Source organism: Lepisosteus platostomus, chromosome 9 (assembly GCF_059453375.1).
Source record: "Lepisosteus platostomus isolate fLepPlt1 chromosome 9, fLepPlt1.hap1, whole genome shotgun sequence".
Lineage (NCBI taxonomy): Eukaryota > Metazoa > Chordata > Actinopteri > Semionotiformes > Lepisosteidae > Lepisosteus > Lepisosteus platostomus.
This window is the reverse complement of record NC_142619.1, coordinates 32,673,393-32,697,214: the sequence shown is the minus strand read 5'-3', so window position 1 is coordinate 32,697,214 and position 23,822 is coordinate 32,673,393. Positions and strand designations below refer to the sequence as shown.

General features: G+C 35.5%; 1 protein-coding gene across 2 annotated transcripts in view; it reads right to left on the bottom strand.

Moving 5' to 3' along the window:
- Positions 1 to 23,822, bottom strand: part of LOC148654803 (chemokine-like protein TAFA-2) — a 126,264-nt gene that overhangs the window by 31,841 nt on the left and 70,601 nt on the right. For both annotated transcript variants that reach the window (XM_088644768.1, XM_088644769.1), the window contains one exon: positions 11,809 to 11,915. In XM_088644768.1, coding sequence (XP_088500894.1) covers positions 11,809 to 11,914 — 106 coding nt within the window. In that variant the 5' untranslated portion in view covers position 11,915. The remainder of the gene's footprint in view (positions 1 to 11,808; positions 11,916 to 23,822) is intronic.

Below are 23,822 nucleotides of genomic sequence, written 5' to 3'. Positions count from 1 at the left end.
GGGCCCCTGAGCAAGGCCCTTAACCCTAACTGCTCCAGGGGCGCTGTACAATGGCAGACCCTGTGCTCTGACCCCAAGCTTCTCTCCCTGTCTGTGTGTCTGTGTCTCCATGGAGAAAGCTGGGGTATGCGAAAAGATGAATTCCTAATGCAAGAAATTGTATAGGGCTAATAAAGAAACATTACATTATTATTATTATTACTTCCTGTAACCATGACATCCATATCCTTTCCTCCAGGTTTAAGCTTCTCTTATTCTACTGTTGTTGATGCTATCTACAGTATGTAATCAAGTTTGTACATAAAATGCAGCCTACTACTTGTGTCTTGAGCACATTCTTTCACCCCTGCTCAAAGCTACTGTATCTTGTTATTTGCATTTGTTTCTAACTTCATCCATAGGTTCCTGAATTCCTTTGTGTTAAAAAAAAACTTTTTGAATGTGCCTCTTCTCACAAACATTCAAGAACAGGTGGTAGCATCTCAATGGCTAAGTCACCTTCCATCTAATGACCTCTTCATTTTTTTATTCAGGGACACAGCATTGAAACTGCCACTGTTAAGTACTTAATGATTTACCGATGGCTTCTAACTGCATTATTTAATATTCTCTCTTCTTTCTAAGTGCAACTTTTTTACTGTCAGTTATGACATCCTATTGGATCAGTGGTTCTGTCATTCACAGGGCAGAACAGTGGTGCAGTGGTTAGCACTGCTGCTATGCCATGCTGAGGATGATTTTGCTCAGCCTTACTGAACTCACTCTTTATTATTGGGTGTGCTGTTTTATTTCTTACTTAATTTCATATTCATTTCTTCAATTCCTTTCTAAAAAGGTTACATTGCAGTACTTTGTAAGTTGTGATTTGCTTTGATTTTGAAGTAACAGAGATCCTGTTTATCATTTATTACAGTTATTAATGTTCCTATCTATTACATTCAGTGCTAAAATATGTTATCTTTGTAAAAATGTGCGCTTCTAGTTCTTCTTTATAAGTTATTTAATATGTGTTCTTCAAAGCTGGTTAATAAAAGTTTTCTCATTATATAATTCAGTTATGTAATTGATCGAAATGGTAAAATAAGTTTGAGTGGGAGGTGATAATACTGGTGTATGTGCAAATCATGATCTGGAGTGGCCCCTTTCTCTTTGCCTAGAGCCCCCAACAGCCCAGGACTGGCCCTACTCAATTGTTTACAAACCCATGTCCTGTCTGGTGACACTGTGATGTAGAAGGTGCTGTCCTTCGGATGAGAACAGATGAAGTATACTTTGAGGTTATAGAATCTGGCCTTCCTAAGAATCCTCCCTTAATTAAAATGGTAAGGACATTTCTTACTTCCCCTCCAGATATAGTGTAATGGCTGTTGATGCATAATCCCTGCTGGGCACCCAAGTGGGAGCTGCTCTTCAGAGACCGAGGAAATACATGGATGTACAGTAATAAAGTAGAAAAATTTGCTACACTACTTGGGTTCTTTCTCCTGAGGTCTGCACTTTACTTTAGGATACATTTACTCAGGTAGACACATTTGTCTTTTTACATTTACCAGAAACATCTGTGTTAGTCTTTTTTTTCACAATCCTGACTATAGCATGGGCCAGGATTCTCATTGGGTAGGGCACAGTCACATGCTTGATCTATTTACTTACTTTGGTGACATACTACTTAACCAGAAATCTTACCGATTTTTTAAAATAATCAATCAATACACACAATTCTACTGCCAAAAATTAAAACAAAAGAACACATCACAGTCATATAGAAAATGGTAAAGAACACTGCAGGTCATCAATGGCCATACTCGAAACAAAATAGAATCCTCATTTGCACCAACTACAAATCTGACATGCTCTCTTAAATCTTTATTAAACCTCCCTCTTAATACATTTAATACACATAACTATCAAATTCATAAATGTATGCTATTATTATAATTAACTGTTTATTACTGTAGGTCACACTGTTAAATAAAAATAGATGCTTTTCAGAAAAAATAATTTAATGATTCATTGTATTTACAGGAATGTGATCATAAAAAATGTGTAAAGGAACAAAGCCTCCCAAACATTACTGTGGCTAAACTAGCTAGTGATCCAAATGTATATCTTGTAGAAATTCTAAGAAATTAGTGATAATTTAAGCTTAAATTGATATTTAATATGATTATCTCTGCAGAGAATGCAGCTATAGAAGTACACAAATTTGATGTCAAATGTTCAGAAGAGAAAGCATCAGCACATAATTCTGGCTCAACAAACAAGCAGGTTAATATTGACAACCTGGAAAATCCCATCATATATGTATCACAGAGCACAGTGGACAAGGCAGTGACGAATTACATCTTCAAAAGTCTCATCTATTAAATGTTGCTAAATTACGTGCATTTAAAGACCTTAATCATAATCTGCTGCATAATTTAACCGTCATATCAACAACTACTGTATGTAATAATAACGAGAGTGCTAAAATATGAAAATAATTTTTATTTATGCTATGAGTGAAGTGGAATGTATTGCCTTAGATGTGGATCAGAATGAAGGCTCACCACATTGATTCCAATAGTCTGGAGAAACCATCTACTAGCTAAAGTAGACTAAAAAGACTTCTACTAATCTAAAAGGCTTACATACGTTTGACGTTTTGGCCGATACCTTGAATGACGTCCATGCAGAGTACCAGATACAAGGGAAGATCATTAGAACTACCACAGACAATGGTTCAAAATTGCTGAGACCCAGAATACTGGACAAAACCATAGGATGAAGAAGATGAAGAAAATCAGATTGAATTCCAAGAAATTGCAAGCATTCCAGACATGTCTTTAGTAATAGCTACCCTAACACCAGTGTTGTGCCTGCCACCTGTTAAACCTGCTGTCACCTGTAGATGCATTACAGGCTGAATCAAATGAATAAACCGGATGATGAAATATTGCGGTTGAAATTGTCAGAATGAGGGGCTTTTAATTCACCAAGCCAGACAAGTTGGAACTCTGTGTACATGACTGTGGAAAGAAGAAAAATTTCCTCGCACTCTTGTATTTAGGCTACTAGTGTTGAAGTGATGCCTGTTTTATGCCTTTACAAAACTTAACAAGTTTTACATCTATGCCCGAGACAAAATAATTGACATTTGAAATTTAAGTTAATAATGATAAGAGTTACTGTATGTTAATCAAAACAAGAAATATAAAATGTGAGACCAGCTGTGCAAATAATAATGGCTCTGTTGGTAATAAGTAAAACATTTTTTTCTTTATAGTATATAGAAAAGGTAAGTGGCATATTAACTTCCAGGAAGTGATTTTATTGTGTCAATAAATATTTCAGATGATGAATGTGATTTCCTTCAAGATTAAAGGCTTCAATAAGTGTTTCTTATCAAATGTAATAGACAGGACTAAGGATGCAATTTATGGAAAGGTGACATAGGAGAAAACATAGGAACCGCACAGAGGCTGCAGACAATAATACAGAAGACATTTGTGAAAAATATTTTATGTAATACATATGGCAATATTCTATCAAGACAGAAACTTAATTGCATCAGGAAATAGTGGTGCTGTTTTGAGAGACTAATCTGACTCAATCCTGTGTACATCAGCAGACAATAAAAGATGAAAAATGTATTGGCATTATCATATTGGAACTTAACATGATTTTACTGGGTCAGAAAATTCTATCACTGACACCATCTAATGGTGAGTAAAGAATTATGTCCTGCATTCATTGCTGAAAATGTCTTATGTGATTGATAAATTAACCACTTACAAATCTATTGGTCTATTTTACATGTAGTATCCTGGTCTTTGAATATTAACCCTTACTTTCAAGGTCACCTCAAAATTATATCAGTATGATATTTCACCGTAAAATCCTATGGACAATGCAATCTTGATGGATTTTTTTAACTCCCCTGATCAGACTATGTCTCCTAATGTGCAGAACCGAAGTTAAAATGAAATGCACTTTAAAGGCACTATCATATTCAATCTTTTTTGATTGGAAGAGACAGATGATAGGATGGATGCTTCTATCTTTTATGGCATATGCACTACCAAAATATTGAATAAATTGTCTTTAATTGAAGTGTGTTTTCTAGATATATCCTTGGTTGCTTTTTATATTTTATATTATGATGAAACATTTTCCAGGAGAAATACTACTCATTTGTAATAAATAAATCAGGACATTGACATATGCATTACTTTTAGTTATACTAATTTCTCTATTGACACACTGGTAGAATACCAAGAATATCGTATTTAAGGAGAATCATATTTTTATTTTAGATGGGGGCAGCACAGTGCCGCAGTGATTAGCATTGCTGCTTTGCAGTGCTGGGGCCCTGGGTTCAATTCCAGATCTGGGGGCCTATCTTTGCGTAGTTTGTATGTTTTCCCTGTGTTATTGTGGGTGTCCAGGGTTTCCTCCAAGTGATCTGGTTTTCTCCCACAGTCCAAAAACATACTGGTAGGGAAACTGGCTTCTGGAAAAATTGTCCCAGGTTTGAGGACTTCTCCAGGGTGTACCCTGCCTTGCACCCATTGCTTGCCAGGGCAAGCTCTTGCTCCCTTGTGACCCTGAATTACAAAAAGCCATTAGAAAATGGACAGGTGGGTGTTAGATGCTTTAGATGTTTAGATACAATAGGCTAATTTTACTATATTAACAGGTACACTAGTCTCATAATAAAATAAAACCACGGAGCATTTTAAATTGTTATAATAAATAATTCATGTGTGCTACATGGGTTACGGGACAATATTGTAACTGATTCAGATCTATCTCCAAAATATTTTTAAATCTTTACTATTTAAATAAATGTTTTGATTTTACAGAATTCAGTAATTTTTAATTTTACAAGTTTGTTTTTACCTGTAAACATTCGTATAAATGCAATACCAAAAGTACAAACATTCTCTGAAAAGTCTAGCACCAGAATTCATTGCCAAAACCTAGTTCATTATGTAATGTTAAGAGCATAGAACACAGTATTTATTTGCATATACTGTAGCTTTGTTTTTTGTCACTGATTGGCACAAAAGGAATATCTAACTCATTCTTCTCCTACAACCCAGCAAATTAAATGTGGCATGTCAGTCTTTGAGTGTCAGTATACTGTATATAGCTAAACAAAATGAATCCCAAAGATATCAAGTTATTCATCCTTTTGCACATAAGAAATTTTGATACAGGACAATATTGTGGAAACAAATGGAATACAAAATGCATTACAAAATACTTCATTTTTATGCTGACCACAATAAACAAATTTCTTTTTCTTCTCCTCCATACTTAAATTCTCTTATTCACTAAGAAAATTGGACTTTCTCTTTGGACATATTCAAGTAGCAGAAATATTTATTTCAGGAGAAAACATTATAAATTGGGTGAGATCAATTTTAGTTTTGATCCCTTTAAAAGATTAACTATGTGATAAAGCTACAGTATGTGTACTAATTTAAATATATATTTGCATGTTAGAAATGCTGGGATAAACATGATCTTTTCAAGTTCAGTCAATCACCCAGTAATTATATATACACATGAATGTTCTTAAAAATTCCTTCCTTCATAATAAATATGGTCATGATGGAATAATAAAACATTTATTTAGTTAACAAATAATTCAATGTTTTATATTTTATGTAATTGAAAGTAGAATATTGGAGCTTCAAAATGAGAGTTTAGCTCCCAAATATCAGTAATAACATTTCCTGTATTTATGAGGAATAGCCTCATATGACAATGAACCATGTTTTATTCATCAGCAGTGTAAAAAGCTTTCTAAAGACACTTCACTAAAAGTGCTTTACAGGCAATGGGGACTCCTCTCCACCACCACCGATGTGCAGCCCCACCTGGATGATGCGACAGCAGCCATAGTACACCAGAACGCTCACCACATATCAGCTACAGATGCAGCCATTCAAAACGAGCGAGATACGCTGTGGTACAGTACAACACGGTGGGCGTGTCACATCTAGATGCATCATATCATGTCATACCGCATTATACCGCATGCAAATTAGATTATGTTAATAGTATCCGGAATCACCTTGTAAAACCGCCAGGTGGAGCTAATAAAGCTTAACCTCTCATGTACAGTATTTGAGGTGTCACCAGAAAACACCCGGTTTCGAATCCCGATCACTGCTGAGGGACAATCTTTGTCCAATTAAGATTTTAAGTTGTGTACTCTTAGAATTTAGAATTAGACTTCTAATTTTAAACTGTGTATTACAGCATGTTAATCATTAAACATTAAAAAGCTGGTATATTTTATAAAAGCAAGATTTCTCAGTTGGACAAAAGTACATAACCTACCACCTTTACCATAAATATTTTAATTATGCAGAAATATTTTATGCATCAAAGTCTTTAACGAAGATATTACTAATAGTATTAATAATGAATGACCTTGGACAAGCTGTAAGCTCAAAGTATTACCCTGGTCCACTTACTTTGTAACTATCTTTGTAAACGAAAAGACTATTTTTTTATTGACAAAAACGAACACCACAGCATTTAGTTGACGTCACTGTCCTGAGGCGTGTGTGTGTGTGTGGCAGGCAAAGATTTAGCCTTTGTCACTAATGAAACCACTAGATAAAAACATATAGAAATCCCTACATTACAAACTCTAAGCATTTCATTTTGTCTGTTGCTACAATATTGACAGCAGTGTAGTTACAAGGAACATGTCAAATCGCAAACACGTAATTAAATGGCTTTATTGATTCACAATCTGACACTGCAATGAAAATCGTTATCTTTGTCTTCTAAGCATCGTAATTAACTTTAAGCATAGCTTTCTTACCATTTTGATTTATTTTTTATACCATCATTAAACAAAGCAGGAGTGCATTGTCCTTCCTCTTGGGATCAAACATGGAAAGATTAGATTGTAATCGTTTTTATTTTTAAAATAACTTTTAGAAAAGTGTAATCTATACAAAAAAGTTGTATTTATTTAATACCACTTGATAGTTATATTAATAGAGATAAGAATTTAGCTTGATACTGTTTAGACTTTTAATCATTTTAAACTGTATTACAGCATCTTACACATTAAACATGAAAAGGTCTGTATATTTTATAAAAGCAAGATTGCTCATTTGGACAGTATAAAGCAAGAATGCTTTTTAGCATTTGTAATCACTATTCTTGCAAGTACAAACACAACATAAACTGGAATGCTACAGAACCCTAAACCGACAATACACACTAGCCGAAAATAGCTGTGTCAGTCTTCTGTGATTTGAACATCATTGGGTGCTGTTTTTAAAAAGTTGTTGAGTAAAGAAAATGAATTTTCCTGCTGAATGAAAACAGGAAATAAAGAAAGGGTTTCAGAAATCAAACAAAGCTTTATTCCCATGTTTACAGTCTGGGTAATTGGAGACTGCGCTGTTCTGCTTCCTATGGTTCTTATCTCACAAAGCCGTATTGAGCAATATTTCTCGTGTTGTGAACGTGTGTACACAGCATTCCCCCGGTGTTTCTTGTTAGTGCGTAATTATGTATCGGTGAAAAACCTGTGGTTTACAAAAAGAGAATTATCTCACTGATAGTTTTATGTAGAGGCTTAAGTCGAGGTCTTTAAAATGCGTTTTGTGATATTTAGAAATACCAATAAATTCAATATAGTGTCAATAATATTTATTATCAGTAATAATATCAGTAGCAGTTTGAAATTATTCATTGTTATTACTAAATGACTTAACTTCAAACATGTTGTGATATTTAGAAATATAAAAAATGTCAATATAATGTCCATAATATTTGCTATTTTAGTTTTTCTAAAAATGTTAATTTGTTAAAAGAAAACTCATAGTGACTGCAGGGCTTGAACTGCAGACCTCAGACATATAAGGTAGACACTTTAGCCATCATACCACAGACAGCCACATGGAAAGCAGTGAAACAGCCGTACACATATCAATAGAAAGTCTTATAGTACTGTTTGTGCTACAGTATATGTATATAATTATATCGTTATTCATTTGTTTAGATATACGCGATTCCATATTATATTCCCTGTTAATCAAATTCTTAAAAGTATGCTTTTGTTTACTCCGATTATGAGCAAATTCACAGAAAAGGTTAAAAGACTATCACTTTTCACAAAGTACATAAACTTAATATGGTCAGAAGGAGCACGTAAAAACATTTCCAAAATAACCACATGTAAGACTTTGATGCTTAAAATGTTTAGGGAGAAAGTGGAATGCTGGTGTGTATTTTTTCTTTAAAATACCAATACCAGGCATATACAGTACATAATATATTTATGTTCCTAAATTAATATAATTTATGGCCATTAGATGCGTTATGCTCCTCTTCTTTTTATGCTCAGCTACTAAAATTGCCCTTTAGTTGTAAAATTCCATATAAATAGTCAATACTAAGCGGATTAAAACGCGCACAGTAAAGAGATTAAATGATTAAATCTTTTCACTAACGACCAATGCAACAAGAGTGCCCCTGTTGGTCATTTTGGCCAGCCAATCACGTACCGTGGTACGGGTTTGTACCGCGCAGTTTGAATGGCTGCATCTGTATTAGTGGTGAACAGAATGGAGTGATGAAGCCAATTCATAGATGGGGATTATTAGGAGGCCATCATTGGTAGGGGCCAATGGAAAATTTGGCCAGGACACCAGAGTTACACCCCTACTCTTTTCAAAAAACACCCTGGGATTTTTAATGACCACAGAGAGTCAGGACCTTAGTTTTATGCAGTGGTGATCAGAGGCCCCTAGGCTACACGTTGTGTAGCTCCCCCCATCCCGTTACCAGAAAGAAGCGAGATATAATACTGTAATAATTCAGTGACATGTTCGGAGTAAGAGCCTGCTACCGCCGATTCAAACGAAATGTAATGCAGCACATGCAGGGAACACACACGTACACAGGAAGCCCAAATACACAAAACTACAAAAGGCTGTAATGTAAGTACAACAATGCAACCAATAAATCAGATTAACAGCCAATCTGCAAGCTGACAACAGAAATCATATGCATGCTTGCTTTGAAACCTATGATACACAACAACAAGATCAGCACAGCAGAGGCCAGTGACCACCCTGTTTGAGCACATTATTTCAAGAACATCAGGACACTCCCGACTCGTGCAAATCCATTGCAGTCAATAGTCTCAAATCAGTCAATAGACTGCATCGACAATTAGATATTTTTCTATAAAGGCTTTCAAGGGATCAAACTCGCTGATAACATCGAGGACACCCATGAAGTTCCCGTTGTCAGGGCGCCCGAACGTTTCGCTGCGTCCCCTAAAAGGCAACTGCAACCACCCTTTTCAAGACGTTAGTCCAATACTCATATTCATTGTCAAACTGTCTTTTTAGTTCTGAATCTATTAGACCATTATCAGCACAGCACATAATGTATGCAATCATAGCCTTTCTATGGCTCTCTAACACTCCGTGTTCAGCCAAGCGTGTGGCGGCATTTTTCCAGTCAGTATAGCCTACGGTTAGTCCGGACTGATTATCACTGTCCCCAAATAATTTACATGTGAAACAAAACACTGCGCCTTTCGAAGGGGAATACAGTAGCCATTCTCTTGACACACACTCGCCATTTCTGAGTTCTCTTTTGAAGAGGGATTTAGACAAATACCTCTTTTGGTGTTTATGTTGTCTTTCCGATTCTGCAACATCAGTTTTGACACGATTTCGGGCCCAATCTAGCCTTCTGTTAAACTATTTTACCCCAGCATGCTGGGTCCAAGTTATAGGAAGCAGGTAGCTCCATGGCAGCAGGCGCAACAGCCATTGCGACGACTCATTGGGCTTGTGGAGATGGTGGCGGATGGTGGTAGTGTTTCGGATGGCTCTGCCTCTGACTTGTGTTCCTTTGATTCCGTTGCGAGAGCTTGCTCATCCTCATGATCGGCGTTGATATAGACTGCACCCAGGCTAGCTGCAGCTAACTTTTCAACCGCGGTTGCTGTAGCACTGGTTGTAATGTTAGCCGTAAACTCAGGACAGGGGTCCGGCTCGGCAAACTTGAAATAATCAGTCAATCTGGGGATGTTTTTAAGTAGATTCTGCTCACACTGCTCTTTTAACTGCCGTGCTTTAAGTTTATGCACCACACTATCATATTTTCTATTGCACATTTTCTTGAGATCACCCAATGAATCCGCCAAAATAAATTTGAACTGCGAACCTACTGAATCTAACCAATCATTAGTTCACAAATGATTCAACATTTTTATGGACTAATGGGGGCCCACAGGTCCATTTAAAATCAATCCAGTGCCCCTAGGCTACAGCCTACAGTATGCTGGCCTGTTCGTTAATCCACCCCTGATTTTACATCTCAGGAGGGTGCCTTTTTACAGTATAGTGTCCCCATCACTATACTGGGGCATTAAGACCCACATAGGCCAGAGGGTGAGCACCTTCTGCCGGTCCCACTAACACCTCTTCCAGCAGCAACCTTAGTTTTTCCCAGGAGGTCTCCCATCCAGGTACTGACCAGGTTCACACCTGCTTAGCTTCAGTGGGTTGCCAGTTGTGTATTGCAGGGTGACATGGCTGCTGGCAAAACAAATCAAGTTTTCTGTGCATACACACATAAAAAAAATCAAATATGTGTTTCTGTCCAATTTCACGGATACAGTACCTATGGAGCCTTACAGCCCCAAGAGTTATCAAACCTGTTATGCCAAAGGGCCCGTCCCCCAGTTTCTGACAGACCCAGGATTGTTGTACCACTCTCACTGTAAGGTGCGTGTAAGCTACATTATAAGTCCTGTTATGCTATCTTATTACTTTATTTTAAACATTGATTTACCTTATGATTTCTAAATCATAAAAGCTTATAAATATGAGATAATATATTAGATATATTAGAATATGTTATGTTAATATTTATATTTTAAGTTATATAAAATGAATATAATAAATGTTGTACCAAGGTAGAACTAGATATTTTTATCATATACTGTCTGAAATGACAGCTGCAGTGTATAGTGCAACATTTATAACAGGTTCTACATTCCCCTTCCCCCTTCAATATGCCAATTAAAAAAAAACACAGACTAAAATTTCACTAAAACTTTATAAAACTGTGAAAACATGTCAGCCCTCATGAGGATATTACTATTCCTTCTTTTAATCTAACAGTTTGAATCATCCAATTATTATTCATCTCAACTCAATCTTACAATCCCAGTTTAAAAGACATTTTACGCACTTCTACAAAGACGTGAATAATCAGGTCAACTGTTCCTTTTCACAATACAAGCCAGGAACAAACAGAAGAATTTCATTTAATGGATAAAACAAGCACATAAGGAATAAACCCAGACCAACAGGTACTGCACCTCTTCAATAAATGTTTTTTTTAATACAAGATGAGAATAGCCCCCTAAGTCAACAACGTCTCAACAAACAGAAAAGCACCTGCCTTGAGAGTTCTAACACCAGCTGGCAAGTGGCAGGATATAAATTATTTCTGGAATACATATAGATTTCATAAGTTAATTTTATGCATTTTACATGCAGTACCTTGAATCTAAATTCTCCTGATACCAAAAGCAACAATACTTAGCTGTGAAACCCTTAGTGAATTACCTTTGTGTCCTTTAAAGTGTTTATACAATGGCTTTGAGTAAGAATACTGAAGCACAAAGATAATCACCAAGGACCCAAACCAAAACAAGTACTTGAAATACATGAAAAATGAAGGAACAGAAAAAAACAGACTATTAGGAACTACCCATTAAAGTGAAATTTTGTGCTCACATTTTTAAACAACACTACTTACCTTTATGGTGGCCTGCTGCTGACACCGATTTCCCCCAAAGGGATATCATGTAGATAATTAGAAGTAGTTTCCCTTTTGTTGCTTTCTGTGTATATCTATTACTCATCCTAGGAAAACAGATTAAAAAAGAAAACATATGTACCATTACTTTTAGTTTTAAAGGAAGAATCAATATAAACCATTTCAAGATCTGAAAATTGTATCTTGAATGAGAAGACTTCATAGTATACTATTTTTCTCAATATGTTTACCTAAATAATAGACTAATACAGGCAGGCATCTCACACAAGTAACCAGAAGTAAATTATATTCAAATTTAAGCAACATTAGTATTTCTGAAAAAGTAAATTGATCACATCCAAAGCAATTTCTTCCAGTGTAAAATTTGTTTCACTTTTACTAATGTCAAACGCCAACAGAGTTTCTGAGATTTTCGTGGGACAAAATAGTAGTTTCATGTGCTTTAACTATACCTCTTTAATTATTGTTTTATGCTAGATTTACACTCTTAAACTTTTACACATACTTTCAGACTAGAAAATAAAGCAAATTTAGATCTGGATCAAGATTGTTGGAAAACATATTCTGTTCTACTTTTGAATTCTGACAAACATGTATTCAAATATTTGTAAGGCTGCATAGCTTTGAATATCTTTTCAAATCATTTTTAATGCACAATATTTGATGTTTTGTCTTTAGTTAAGCATGATGATACTTAATGTAATGTCAAGCTTTTTTATATTATCACCAAGACCTACAGAGCTGATGCACAGTTGTTCAGAGGTCAGCCAAATAAGAATCTGTATTTTTGATCCCGAACTGCTCCTTGCTGGAATATTGCAATATATTCATCTCAGCTTCATGGGGCTGGACATGCTGCTTGAGTCCAGACGTAACTCGCAGGCTGTCTAGGGACATAGCTGGGGGGAATTATATCAGATCCTTATCAGTATTCTGCAGGATGTTGCTGTGAAATGGAAAATATCTGGTCATATTCCCCAAGGGGAGCCATGGGCTACTTAACACTCTGCCCAGTAGGTTTGAACCTCCTTTATAATAGACTGTGTGGGTAACAATGAAAGGTTTAAAGATATAGTCATTAAAGTTAACTCCTGCTATTTTAATATGTTTTCATATTAATCATTGTTTAATATTGTCTTTAAGAAAAAAATAATCTTAAAGTTGGCACAATAAAATCCCAAAACATTCTTTGCAATGTATCATTTCACTTTTGAATAATCCAGTGTCTTTTGATTAAAAATATCATCTTAGTATTATTGGAAGTCAAACAGGTAGGCCTTTTAAACATACCACTTGTGTAACAAAAAATATACATTGTACACTATGTAATATTTTATGTTGTTATGGCGTGAAGAATTACATTATTCCAGTAATGATTTTATATTGACCGATAAACCAACAGACTTCAGATTGTGTTTTCTACTGGAAGAAACTCTAGTGGGAAGCAGAGCATACAGAGAAATGTCCTAGAGATCACAGGGAGAACATGCAAAATCCATAAAGAAAGCAAAGTACTGTAGTTCCAAATGAAATCCAAGAGTTGAGAGGCAGCACCAATAAACACTAAACCAGTGTCACCCTATATTGTGCTGGCAGGTCAACTGGGCTTTGAATTGGAGTGTTTAACTTTTCTTGCTTCACTATACTGAATTTCAGGACACATATGAAGGCAAAACTACCAATCTCAATAAGATCACACCCGAAGAAAGCTCCACAGCCAAAACGTTGTGTTTTCTTTCTTATGTTTTTAGCATGGAATAAACCTTTTGCTTGTTCCAAAACTGCTAATCTGTAGGCTGGAATAAATGTAAAGGAAATTAAACATTTCTGTGCCATCAAGAACTTCCCCTTTAATAATGCCATATTAAGACATTAAGGAAAAACTTGAGAGTCCCATATAAAAATGTTCTCCCACACTGAAGACTGGTTATCATAATATAATAATAATAATCTAAGCCTGGAATCAGTCTATGTGGAGGGAGTGTTAACAAATAAGTTTCCCTAACCTGAAACATATTTCCCACTGCCTATTTTAAAGTTCAGAGGGTGACTGTAGTCAGTCTAAAGTTGCACTAAACTCTAAAGGAACACAGCATATACTGTACGAAACTGAGAATTGATCTAATGTTCAAAATGCTGCATCTTATCAGTTGGATTAGTTGCACCTGTCAAAGTTAATATACTTAAAATGCATTCTGCACCATTTATTGTCATTACCAATGTAATGCTTTTTTAAACAAATCACTGATAAAAATTGCACCTCTCTCCCCTGCCTCTGTATTTATCCTATGCTAAATGGCTGTAAAATGTTTACCCTTCATTATGGCTTAATGAGCCTATGAATGAAAAATCAAATGTGACCATAATTTTTATATTCTTTAATATTTTCTTAATTATAAATAGATTTTAGTGTTAATACAGAATGCAGCATATTCAGTCATTTAAAGTAAATTGCATGGCTTCTCAGTGTATCTAGTAACAGTCTCTTGCACTATTTTAATAATATGCACCGTGCACACTGTATGCAATTTTTCTGTTTTTCATTTCTGTACTGTATAAAGTAATCCAGGTGTAAAATTTATAAAGTTTGTCAAATGAAAATTGCTATAACATTTTCATATTGCATTTTTTCTTACTTGTACACTGTATTTTATGTAATGTATTTATGCATTTAATGTGTGAAAATCACTGACTTGCAGCCGACATGTATGTTAAGACATTACGTTTTGTGATAATACAGCTTACGTGTACAATACAAATGTACAGTAATTCTTCACATTAAACCGAATTAATATACAGTATGACATAACTTGACAGTACTATTTATAATTCTTACATTATGAAACATATGGTTAATATCCAGTACAGTGCCAAAGTGCAGTATATAGAACTTAAATGTGAAGGGAGAAAATTGTTGGGAACCAAGTAGACAACTTCATATGGACCATCGCTTTCAACAATCATAGACCGATATGTCCAAAAATAGACCAGTATTTTTTTAAACAAATTAGATTTGGACCGCAAATCTAACCAAATCCCATTATGTCAGGGTCCTTATAATGAAGTTTTACTGTAATCAGACAGCCTTTCATCATACTGTACATGTTTACCTTAGCCCACCTGCAGCTAGGCAAACACCTCAAAAACCTGAAGATTGGTTGCGTTGATCTCATAGATAAGAATCACAAAGAATGCCCGTATGGCATATGCTACCAAGGTCAGTAAAATTAGGATGCTGTACTAATGTGGATTTTTAGTATAGTTAACTAGTAATCATGATTAACAGGGAAATGTACCCTGGGCTATCCTGGGCTTAATAAATAATTTATAAACAGTATATTCCTACAGTAGCTTTCTAATGTGTGAACCTTAGTTAAATAGCACACTTGTGTAAGTGTGCTGTAACGCGTGTGAAGGCCATAAACGATATTAATTTTGGAACATAAACATACAGTATATGGCTGGTCTCGGTACTTTAAAGAAAAAATACACACCAGTATTCCATTTCTCCCTAAACATTTTAAGCATCAAAGTCTTTAACTAACGTGATACCAGAGTCAACAAGCATACTTTTAGAATTTGATTAAAAGGGAATATAATATGGAATCGTGTATCTAAAGAAATTAATAATGATATAATTATATTCATGTACCACAACACAAGCTGGAATCCAGCCGGAGCCATTACTTTTTTTTAACAAACATTTCTTTGAAAAAATAAAACGTTTCCCTGGGTCAGAGATTAAATAAAACTTCACTCGCACCAAACAAATTTATATTTCTAAATATCACAACATGATAGAATTTAAGTCATTTTAATAACAATGAATAGTCACCTATGCGTTACAATATAAACATTTATATTGATTTAAATCGCGTTTAAATCGCCTTTATTTAAAACCCATAAATAAAGCTGATACTGTTTAGACTTTTAATTATTTAAAACTGTATTACAGCAGCACAATGCACAATGCAACGTAAATCGCTATCTTTGTCTTCTGCGTAATAATGAACTTTATTGTATATGGTGCCTTTAAAGGTGGCTCCTCAAAGCGCTTTACAGGATAAAAACAATATCAACAATACTGTTAGGCTGGGCAAACGATTTTTTTTTTAAGAAATACGAAATAAGAAATAAGAAATGAGATATAATGATGTGTTCCGGCTTAGACATTAACGAAGAGCATAACGAAGGTCATCAAGGTCATAAACTATATTAATTTTGGAACATCAACATATTATGTAAACTGTATGTTGCTGTTATTGGTATTTTAAAGAAAAAATACTGTAAAATCCTGGGTTTGGTACAACGTTTCAGGCATTCATGTGAAGGACAACAGAGCTTTCACTGGCCGATTATCAAACTTTATTGATAAAACAAAAACAAAAACTATCCGACCAAGCCAGAAGAAGACAAAAAGAATAACAGACACAGCGCGAGCCTGCATTCTCTCCTCAGCCTTCCACACCACACTTTTCCCTGGGTCGGAGATTAAATAAAACTTCACTCGCACAAAACAAATTACCACACCCTGAACACTGAACATGTTAACCCAAATATGTCTCACAATACTTTTATGGTACATTACTTTGCTAAAATGTATATAAAAATAAAAACGATTACAAACGCCAGCAGAGAGAGAGACACACACACAGTTCTTCATTGTCAAAAAGTAATTGTTTTTTACTTTGTCAGCACCCAGATAAACGCAAACGCGTTATTAATGAAATGCTTTTATTCATTCTTAATCAAACTCACAAGTTGTCATCTGCTGTTGAAGCTCTGTGAGACTAGACTCACACATGGCTAGACTTGACTATTTAACCATGAGATTATGTTAATGTTTATTAATCTTCCTTGTTATGCACTGAGAATGATAAGCATTCCCAAACACGGGGGCGGCGTAGCGGTCGGCTCTGGCTTTCCCATCTATACCGATGCACTGCAAGTACAATCCCCCTCTCTGCGGGAGTGCTGGCTGTGACGAATTAAACAAGTTTCGCAAGGTATTTTCAAAGTAGAAGGGGGCGAGATTTCCAGTGAAAGACACCTCCCCCCCTCCAAAACCCAGTAAGTACAGTACTTACTAGTTAAGAAAGCTAGGCTCCTCAATGAAATCGCTTTAACATGCTAATGCATTGGTGTAACAGTCCGGGCGTGGCAAGCTTCTAATGTCTCCCGACTACGGCGAAAGGAACCCTTCTTTCATTGGAAGACAATAAACATATTCTACCCGTACATGAGAATATAACGCTGGCGTGTGGGCGCGGTGGGGTGCTGTACCAGCTGTCAAAAAAAAGTTGTTGCTTTTTTTAAGTCAATTGAGTGTCCATAATATTGCAGTAAGTGAAAAGACCACAGGCATTCTTCCGCCCCCTACATTCTCAGAGTATAATAGAATGTATTATTAGCACAATTTATTACAGTGCTAAATTTATTATTATTGATTACTAATAATTTATGCTAACACCTAGCTTTCTTAACTAGTAAGTACTGTACTTACTGGGTTTTTTTTTGGGGGGGGTGTTTTTCGCTGGAAATCTTGCTCCCTTCTACTTTGAAAATACCTGTGAAACTGGTTTAATTCCATATTAAATTCCATATTAATTCCATATTTAATTCCTTCACTTCTGCATAAGCTTTCTGGAGGAACAGTGGATGGGATGCAGCTCTTTCTGGGAATACTGCAAATTCACAGGTGCCTGACTTGATGGAATTCACATTATCATATTCACATATCACCCCCCCCCCCCTCCCCCCTCGCTAGCCCTCCCCCTGCAAGGCTGTGAAACCTGTTTTTCTAGCTTTTAAAGTCGTGTGATGTGTAAGCAGGAACACATCATTATATCTTACATATGAAAAATACATAATATAGCTCCCAAAAAAACGCAAACGTGTTTTTAATAAAATGCTTTTATTCACTCATCAGACAATTTCAGGAAGACTGAGGAAGGACTAAGGAAATTGTCATCTGTTGTTGACGCTCTGTGAGCTCGGTGACTTTGAGACCACTTGTTATCCCAAGTTGTTTGAATCGCCACAATTCAAATAGAGAAAAAAGAGCTGACTGACAAGATTTAAGATGTGGCTGTCAATGTTGGATTAAAAAAAACATGTTGCCCGACGTTAGTTGCATTGCTTGAAAAATAATTTTATTTCGAGAGACTTTTTTTAAAAAACTTTAACTAAGTAATAATTTAACAATATGTGGAAATGTTTTATGATATGTCGCTGTTGTGAATGTCTGTGGAGTGTATCTTATTTGCCTGTCTGTCCTGGCTGTGCTCTCTCGCTCGCCCTCCCCCCCTCTCTCTCTCAATTCAATTCAATTCAAGGTGCTTTATTAGCATGACAGATGGGTACAATCAGTGTTGGGTATTTACTTTGTAATCTGTGGTCCTTTTAACTGTTTTTACAGTACATCTACTGTATTGCTTTGAGATGCCACTTTTAAAGGTGATATATAAAATCAAGGCTTTAACTTGCTTTAACTCCGCTGAGTTCTTGTGTCCGTCCTATCCGAGCCCGAAAGTATTACAATATGTATCTTTATAGCAGATGGTGTACAGCTTTTTAGTATAGATTACACTTTTCTAAAATGTATTTAAAAAATAAAAACGATTACAATCTAATCTTTCCACGTTTGATCCCAAGATCCCAAGAAAAATAAATCTAAATGGGGAGAAAGCTATGCTGAAAGTTTATTAAGATACTTCGAAGACAAAGATATCAATTTATGTTGCATTTGTCTGATTGTGAATCAAAAAACACATATATTTAAACATGCGTTTGCGATTTAAATCAAAATGTGATTTAAATCAATATAAATGTTTATATTGTAACGCATAGGTGACTATTCATTGTTATTAAAATGACTTAAATTCGATCATGTTGTAATATTTGGAAGTATAAATTTGTTTGGTGCGAGTGAAGTTTTATTTAATCTCTGACCCAGGGAAACGTTTTATTTTTTCAAAGAAATGTTTGTTAAAAAAAAGTCATGGCTCCAGCTGGATTTTGGCTTGTGTTGCGGTACATGAATATAATATATAATTATAATTATTAATTTCTTTAGATACGCGATTCCATATTATATTCCCTTTAAATCAAATTCTAAAAGTATGCTTGTTGACTCCGGTATCACGTTAGTTAAAGACTTCGATGCTTAAAATAATTAGGGAGAAATGGAATACTGGTGTGTATGTTTTCTTTAAAGTACCGAACCAGTCATATACTGTATGTTTATGTTCCAAAATTAATATCGTTTATGGCCTTCACACGCGTTACAGTATGCTCCTATTCTTTTTATGCTCAGCTACTAAGATTTCCCTTCAGTGGTAAAATTCCATATAAATATTCAATACTAAAACGGGCACAGTAAAGACATTTAAATCTTTCTACAACCGACCAACGCACCATGAGTGCCCCTGTCGGTCAACCAATCACGTACCACGGTATTTTGCATCGTGATGCGCGAGGCCGTAGCCAATTACCTCCGGTACGTGTCTGTGCCGCGCACTTTGAATGGCTGCATCTATATGTGAAGTCTGCATGCCAATGACCCTGTTTATCAAACTATATAAAAATATATAGTTTTTATATAGCTACCCCCAAGTCTCTACTTCGGTCTATTAAAAACCCACAGATTCACACAGCTATCTCCTGTATAGCTCATTTCACCCCAAACATACTAAAAACTCTCTCCCTTTTTCACAGTTCCTTCGGCTACGACGATTATGCGGCGATGACATCGATTTCCAGAACCAAGCCCTCAAAATGTACTCCTTTCTCATCAACAGAGGATATTCTAGCAGTGTTATTGACAGGACCCTTGCCTGAGCCAAAAAGACCCTTCGGACCATCAACTCAATCAGGGACTCCGGCCATAACAACCTCATTCCTTTGGTGCTTTCCTCCCACCCCAACACACTTCCTATCCCCAGGACTATTAACGACAACTTTTCCATCCTACAGGATGATCTTCCATTGGGGCCCTCTTTTCGGAACGCCCCATCATCTCATATCGCCGACCACCTAATCTGCATAACCTTCTTGTTCACAACTCCCTTGACTGCCCTCAGCAACCATCCACACCAGGCACTTTCCCTTGCAACAGAGCTCACTGTATCACCTGCAAGTACATATCTAGCACCACTCATTCAAGGCCCCTCAGGACATTTCCAGATCACCCAGATGGCATCTTGTACCTCCAGCAACCTTATTTACTGTATCTCTTGCAGTAAATGCCCAGCCATCTACTGTACATTGGAGAAACAGGAAGGAGACTGGGAGACCGCTTCAGAGAACATGTTAGGGCTGTGAAGATTAAAGATCTCTCCAAGCCCATTGTTTCTCATTTCACCTCTGATGGCCATGATCACAGTAATCTCTCTGTCTGTGTTCTCAAAGACGGTTTTCCAAACTCATACATCAGAAAGACTACAGAAACTAAAATTATCCTGCAGCTAGGATCACACCTTCCCCCTTCTCTTAACGACAGACTACTTTTCTTCTAAATTCTCTCTATTCATTGTAGGTTTCATTTCAAACCTCTCTTCACCTATTCTGACTTCATACCTCCTGATTGGCCACTCTTTCTGTCCCCTGCTCCCACACCTCGCTTCTCCTCTCTCCCAGCTTTTGTTTTTCTTCTACATTACCTTTGCTTACTGCCCTGTCTTTCTCACAACTGAAGAAGGCTCCACGGCCGAAACGCTTTGTTTTCTTTCTTCTCTTTTCAGCATGGAATAAACCTATTACTTGTTCCTATACAAAAAGGTATTATCTTAATGAAAAGATATTCATTATCTATATTTCAATAGTACATAAATATTACTACTGAGAATCATCATTAATATGATTTACTTAACAAAATATATTGTACAAATGGAGGGTTATAGAAATGGAGAAAATCAGAAAATGATCGAGGGGATTAGTCAATAATAAAATAAATATTCATAACCCCCAACTTGTGGTTTGTGGAAGATTCCTGCTACGGGTATACGGAGTGGTTGTTATAGTTAGAGGCACGTGAATTCTTTGTTCCCTGGTGCAGCTTTGGTGAATAGTGTAATAATTCAGACACTTACTTAAAGAAATATTTCATGACAATGACAGTTACACACACTACTCTACACACAACATAAACATACAACATACACGTTACTGTATTTACATGTTTACTGATAAGGCGTCTTAGAGTCCTATGTCGAAATCACCCAGAAATCCCCAGCCTGCTACCAAGTATTTGACTTCTAAATAATGTCTACATAGGACAAAGAAGAGAGACTGTAAGATGCCTTATAAACTAAATAGAAATGAAACTTTGATTAAATCTCTCTCTCTCTCTCTCTCTCTCTCTCTCTCTTTCTCTATCCCAGTTGCCACAAAGTAAACGGGAGGTAATTTTAAACTGAGGGATTCTTTACTCAGGAACTCCTAGTTCCTTAAAACCTACAGTATAGCAAGCTCTCTTTAGTAAGGTTCAAATACATACAGTAGCTCCAATTGTGTTTTTCAGATGATAATGAAGTATGGACAGGAGTCCAAGAGGTTAGTCCTCAGCTAAGCAGGTTAAGCCAAATTATGACTAAAATACTCCATAATCTTTTCAGTACACTTATTTCTTGGATGTTGTTATTCCTAGTGAAATATTGTTTTGAGTTTTTAGCTCAAAGTTAGGGAGAGTGTTTTCTAAAAACAACAGCATCCAATCACAGTCCTAATGTTCATATAAAAACTCCCAAAAATAGAAATATCCTAATTACACATACGGTAAGACTTCTGTGGCACAGGAAAGGCTGTACTCATTAAATGGTAGTAATATTCCCATATTGCTGCTCAGCAGGGGGAAGCCACACTGCATGGAAACATTTCTATACATAAATTGTATGCATAAATATATACTGTATTTTTCCTTTGCATGGAAAAGAAAATGGAAAGCTTTTAGCATGCCTTAATTTTGTGTGTGACTATATGGTTTTATGTTTAATACATGCTTTTCTATCATGGAATATGCCTCACAGATACATGCATAATGAATGCTGTGATTAGTGCAGACAGAAAAAGGTCCATATTGTTTTAATAACAGATAAATCAAAGAGCTGTCCTGCATCAATGTAGACTGATTATCTACATTGGTTGTTTTGATCATATTAAGACTGAGTCTTGCATCTAATAAAGTAAAATACAATAAAAAGAAAAAATCTGAAATAACTTCTAAATGCATATAAATGCACAGAACTATAATCCTCACATCCCCAAGTATTTTGGAATACTAAATCAAAATTACTTCTGAGATATTTTTGTTGAATTCTGAATAATCTTAAGAGAAGCATATTATTGACATACGTATGTAAATGCTATGTACTGTAACATGGATATAGAAAATAACTCGGAAATCAGTGATCATAATCCTAAAACTGTGCTATGCTGCAGCTCATTCTTATTAAAAATCACATCTTATATATTATTCAGAAAAGTGGTGGCTTGAAGACGTCTATATCTGATATGATTTTTGATAAGAGATTTCAACTTGATATTCAATGTGATCTACATACAGTCTCCAATATTCAACTATAGAGCTACAAACATTATGTATGGCACTTCAGAAATTAATTCAAGAAAATACATTCTGTAGGTGGACTGCTCCACTGTCAATGGTATTCCACATACATTATAATAATAAAAGTTTGGATTTAAATAAGCAACACTGGCAAATCATGTTATAGCCTATTATTCATTCAAATGATTGCAATGTAACTGAGCATCATAGAAATCTAGCATTCTATATATATATGAAAAATAAAGAATAAGATTATGTGATACTAATTAAATGTTTAAGTGTCACTTTAATTAGATGATATTCACATTCATAACTGTGATGCATTTCAGTAACATTAACTATTACATAAGCACTATGTCACTTCACTAATGAGAGAGTTGATTGGACACAGTTAAAACTTGTGATTTAACTTGTTGAATGTAACAGCATGCATCAAAGATTTATTGCTACCAAGAGTGGCCACTACAGACCAGCCTGTAAGGTCACAGTATACCCAATATTGATGACTGATGTTATTCAGCTTGATAAAGTTTTGCACGTTGCATCTTTTCAATAACTTTTAAGTGAATGTTCTCCACAAATGATCATTTTCCTGATAATAACCGAATTTGTTGACATTATACAGTAAGTAGATATGTTTCTTTTGACATTTGGTTATATGATAAAAAATGTAAACTAAATATACAATTTTGGGTAGAAAACACTCAGCGTACTGTATAGCATGCTTCGATACATTACTATCAAGCTGTTGTGTATCAATTAATGAAACAAGGGGCTTAAATGTAAAAAGATTATTTTTAGCAAAAAAAGGGTTCTTATTTTTATTGCAATATTTGCACTTCAATAAACATAGGGAAACAAAGTATCACGGTAATACTATTAAAATAAGATATAATCACAGCAGCTGTGTAGAAAATGTTTAATTCATTTTTTTGCTCTAAGGGTAAGTTCTAAATTCAGAAACTTTTCTTTATCTATACTAAGACAAAATAAAATGTCCTTCAGTTTTGAGTTAGGTGGCAAAAGCCTATTTCACCCCTAGAGCACAGATTTACATTTGGAAGGATCAGCAAACTTTCAAGCTGAGACAAGAATAAAGATGTGCATAATAGAGGAAATATCTGACAGTTGGCAAGTAATGCTCCTTTTCAGAGTTGAATGTCAGCTACAGAATGTTAACCTTTACTAATCAACATGATGGGATCTACAGTATAAGGGGATCCAGAGGCAGTTTGATTAAATGAAATACTTTGCTTTTGAGAAGTACTTTTACCCATACCACGAAAGTTAAAGCCAGATCTGTTGTAAGGCTAGTCAGTTCAATTTACAATATCAGGATATGCTTCAAAAATCTGACATGTTATTTGTGCAAAGTTACATTTTCTGTAGGATTTCTGCACTGTATCTGCTACATACTGTAACTTTATGA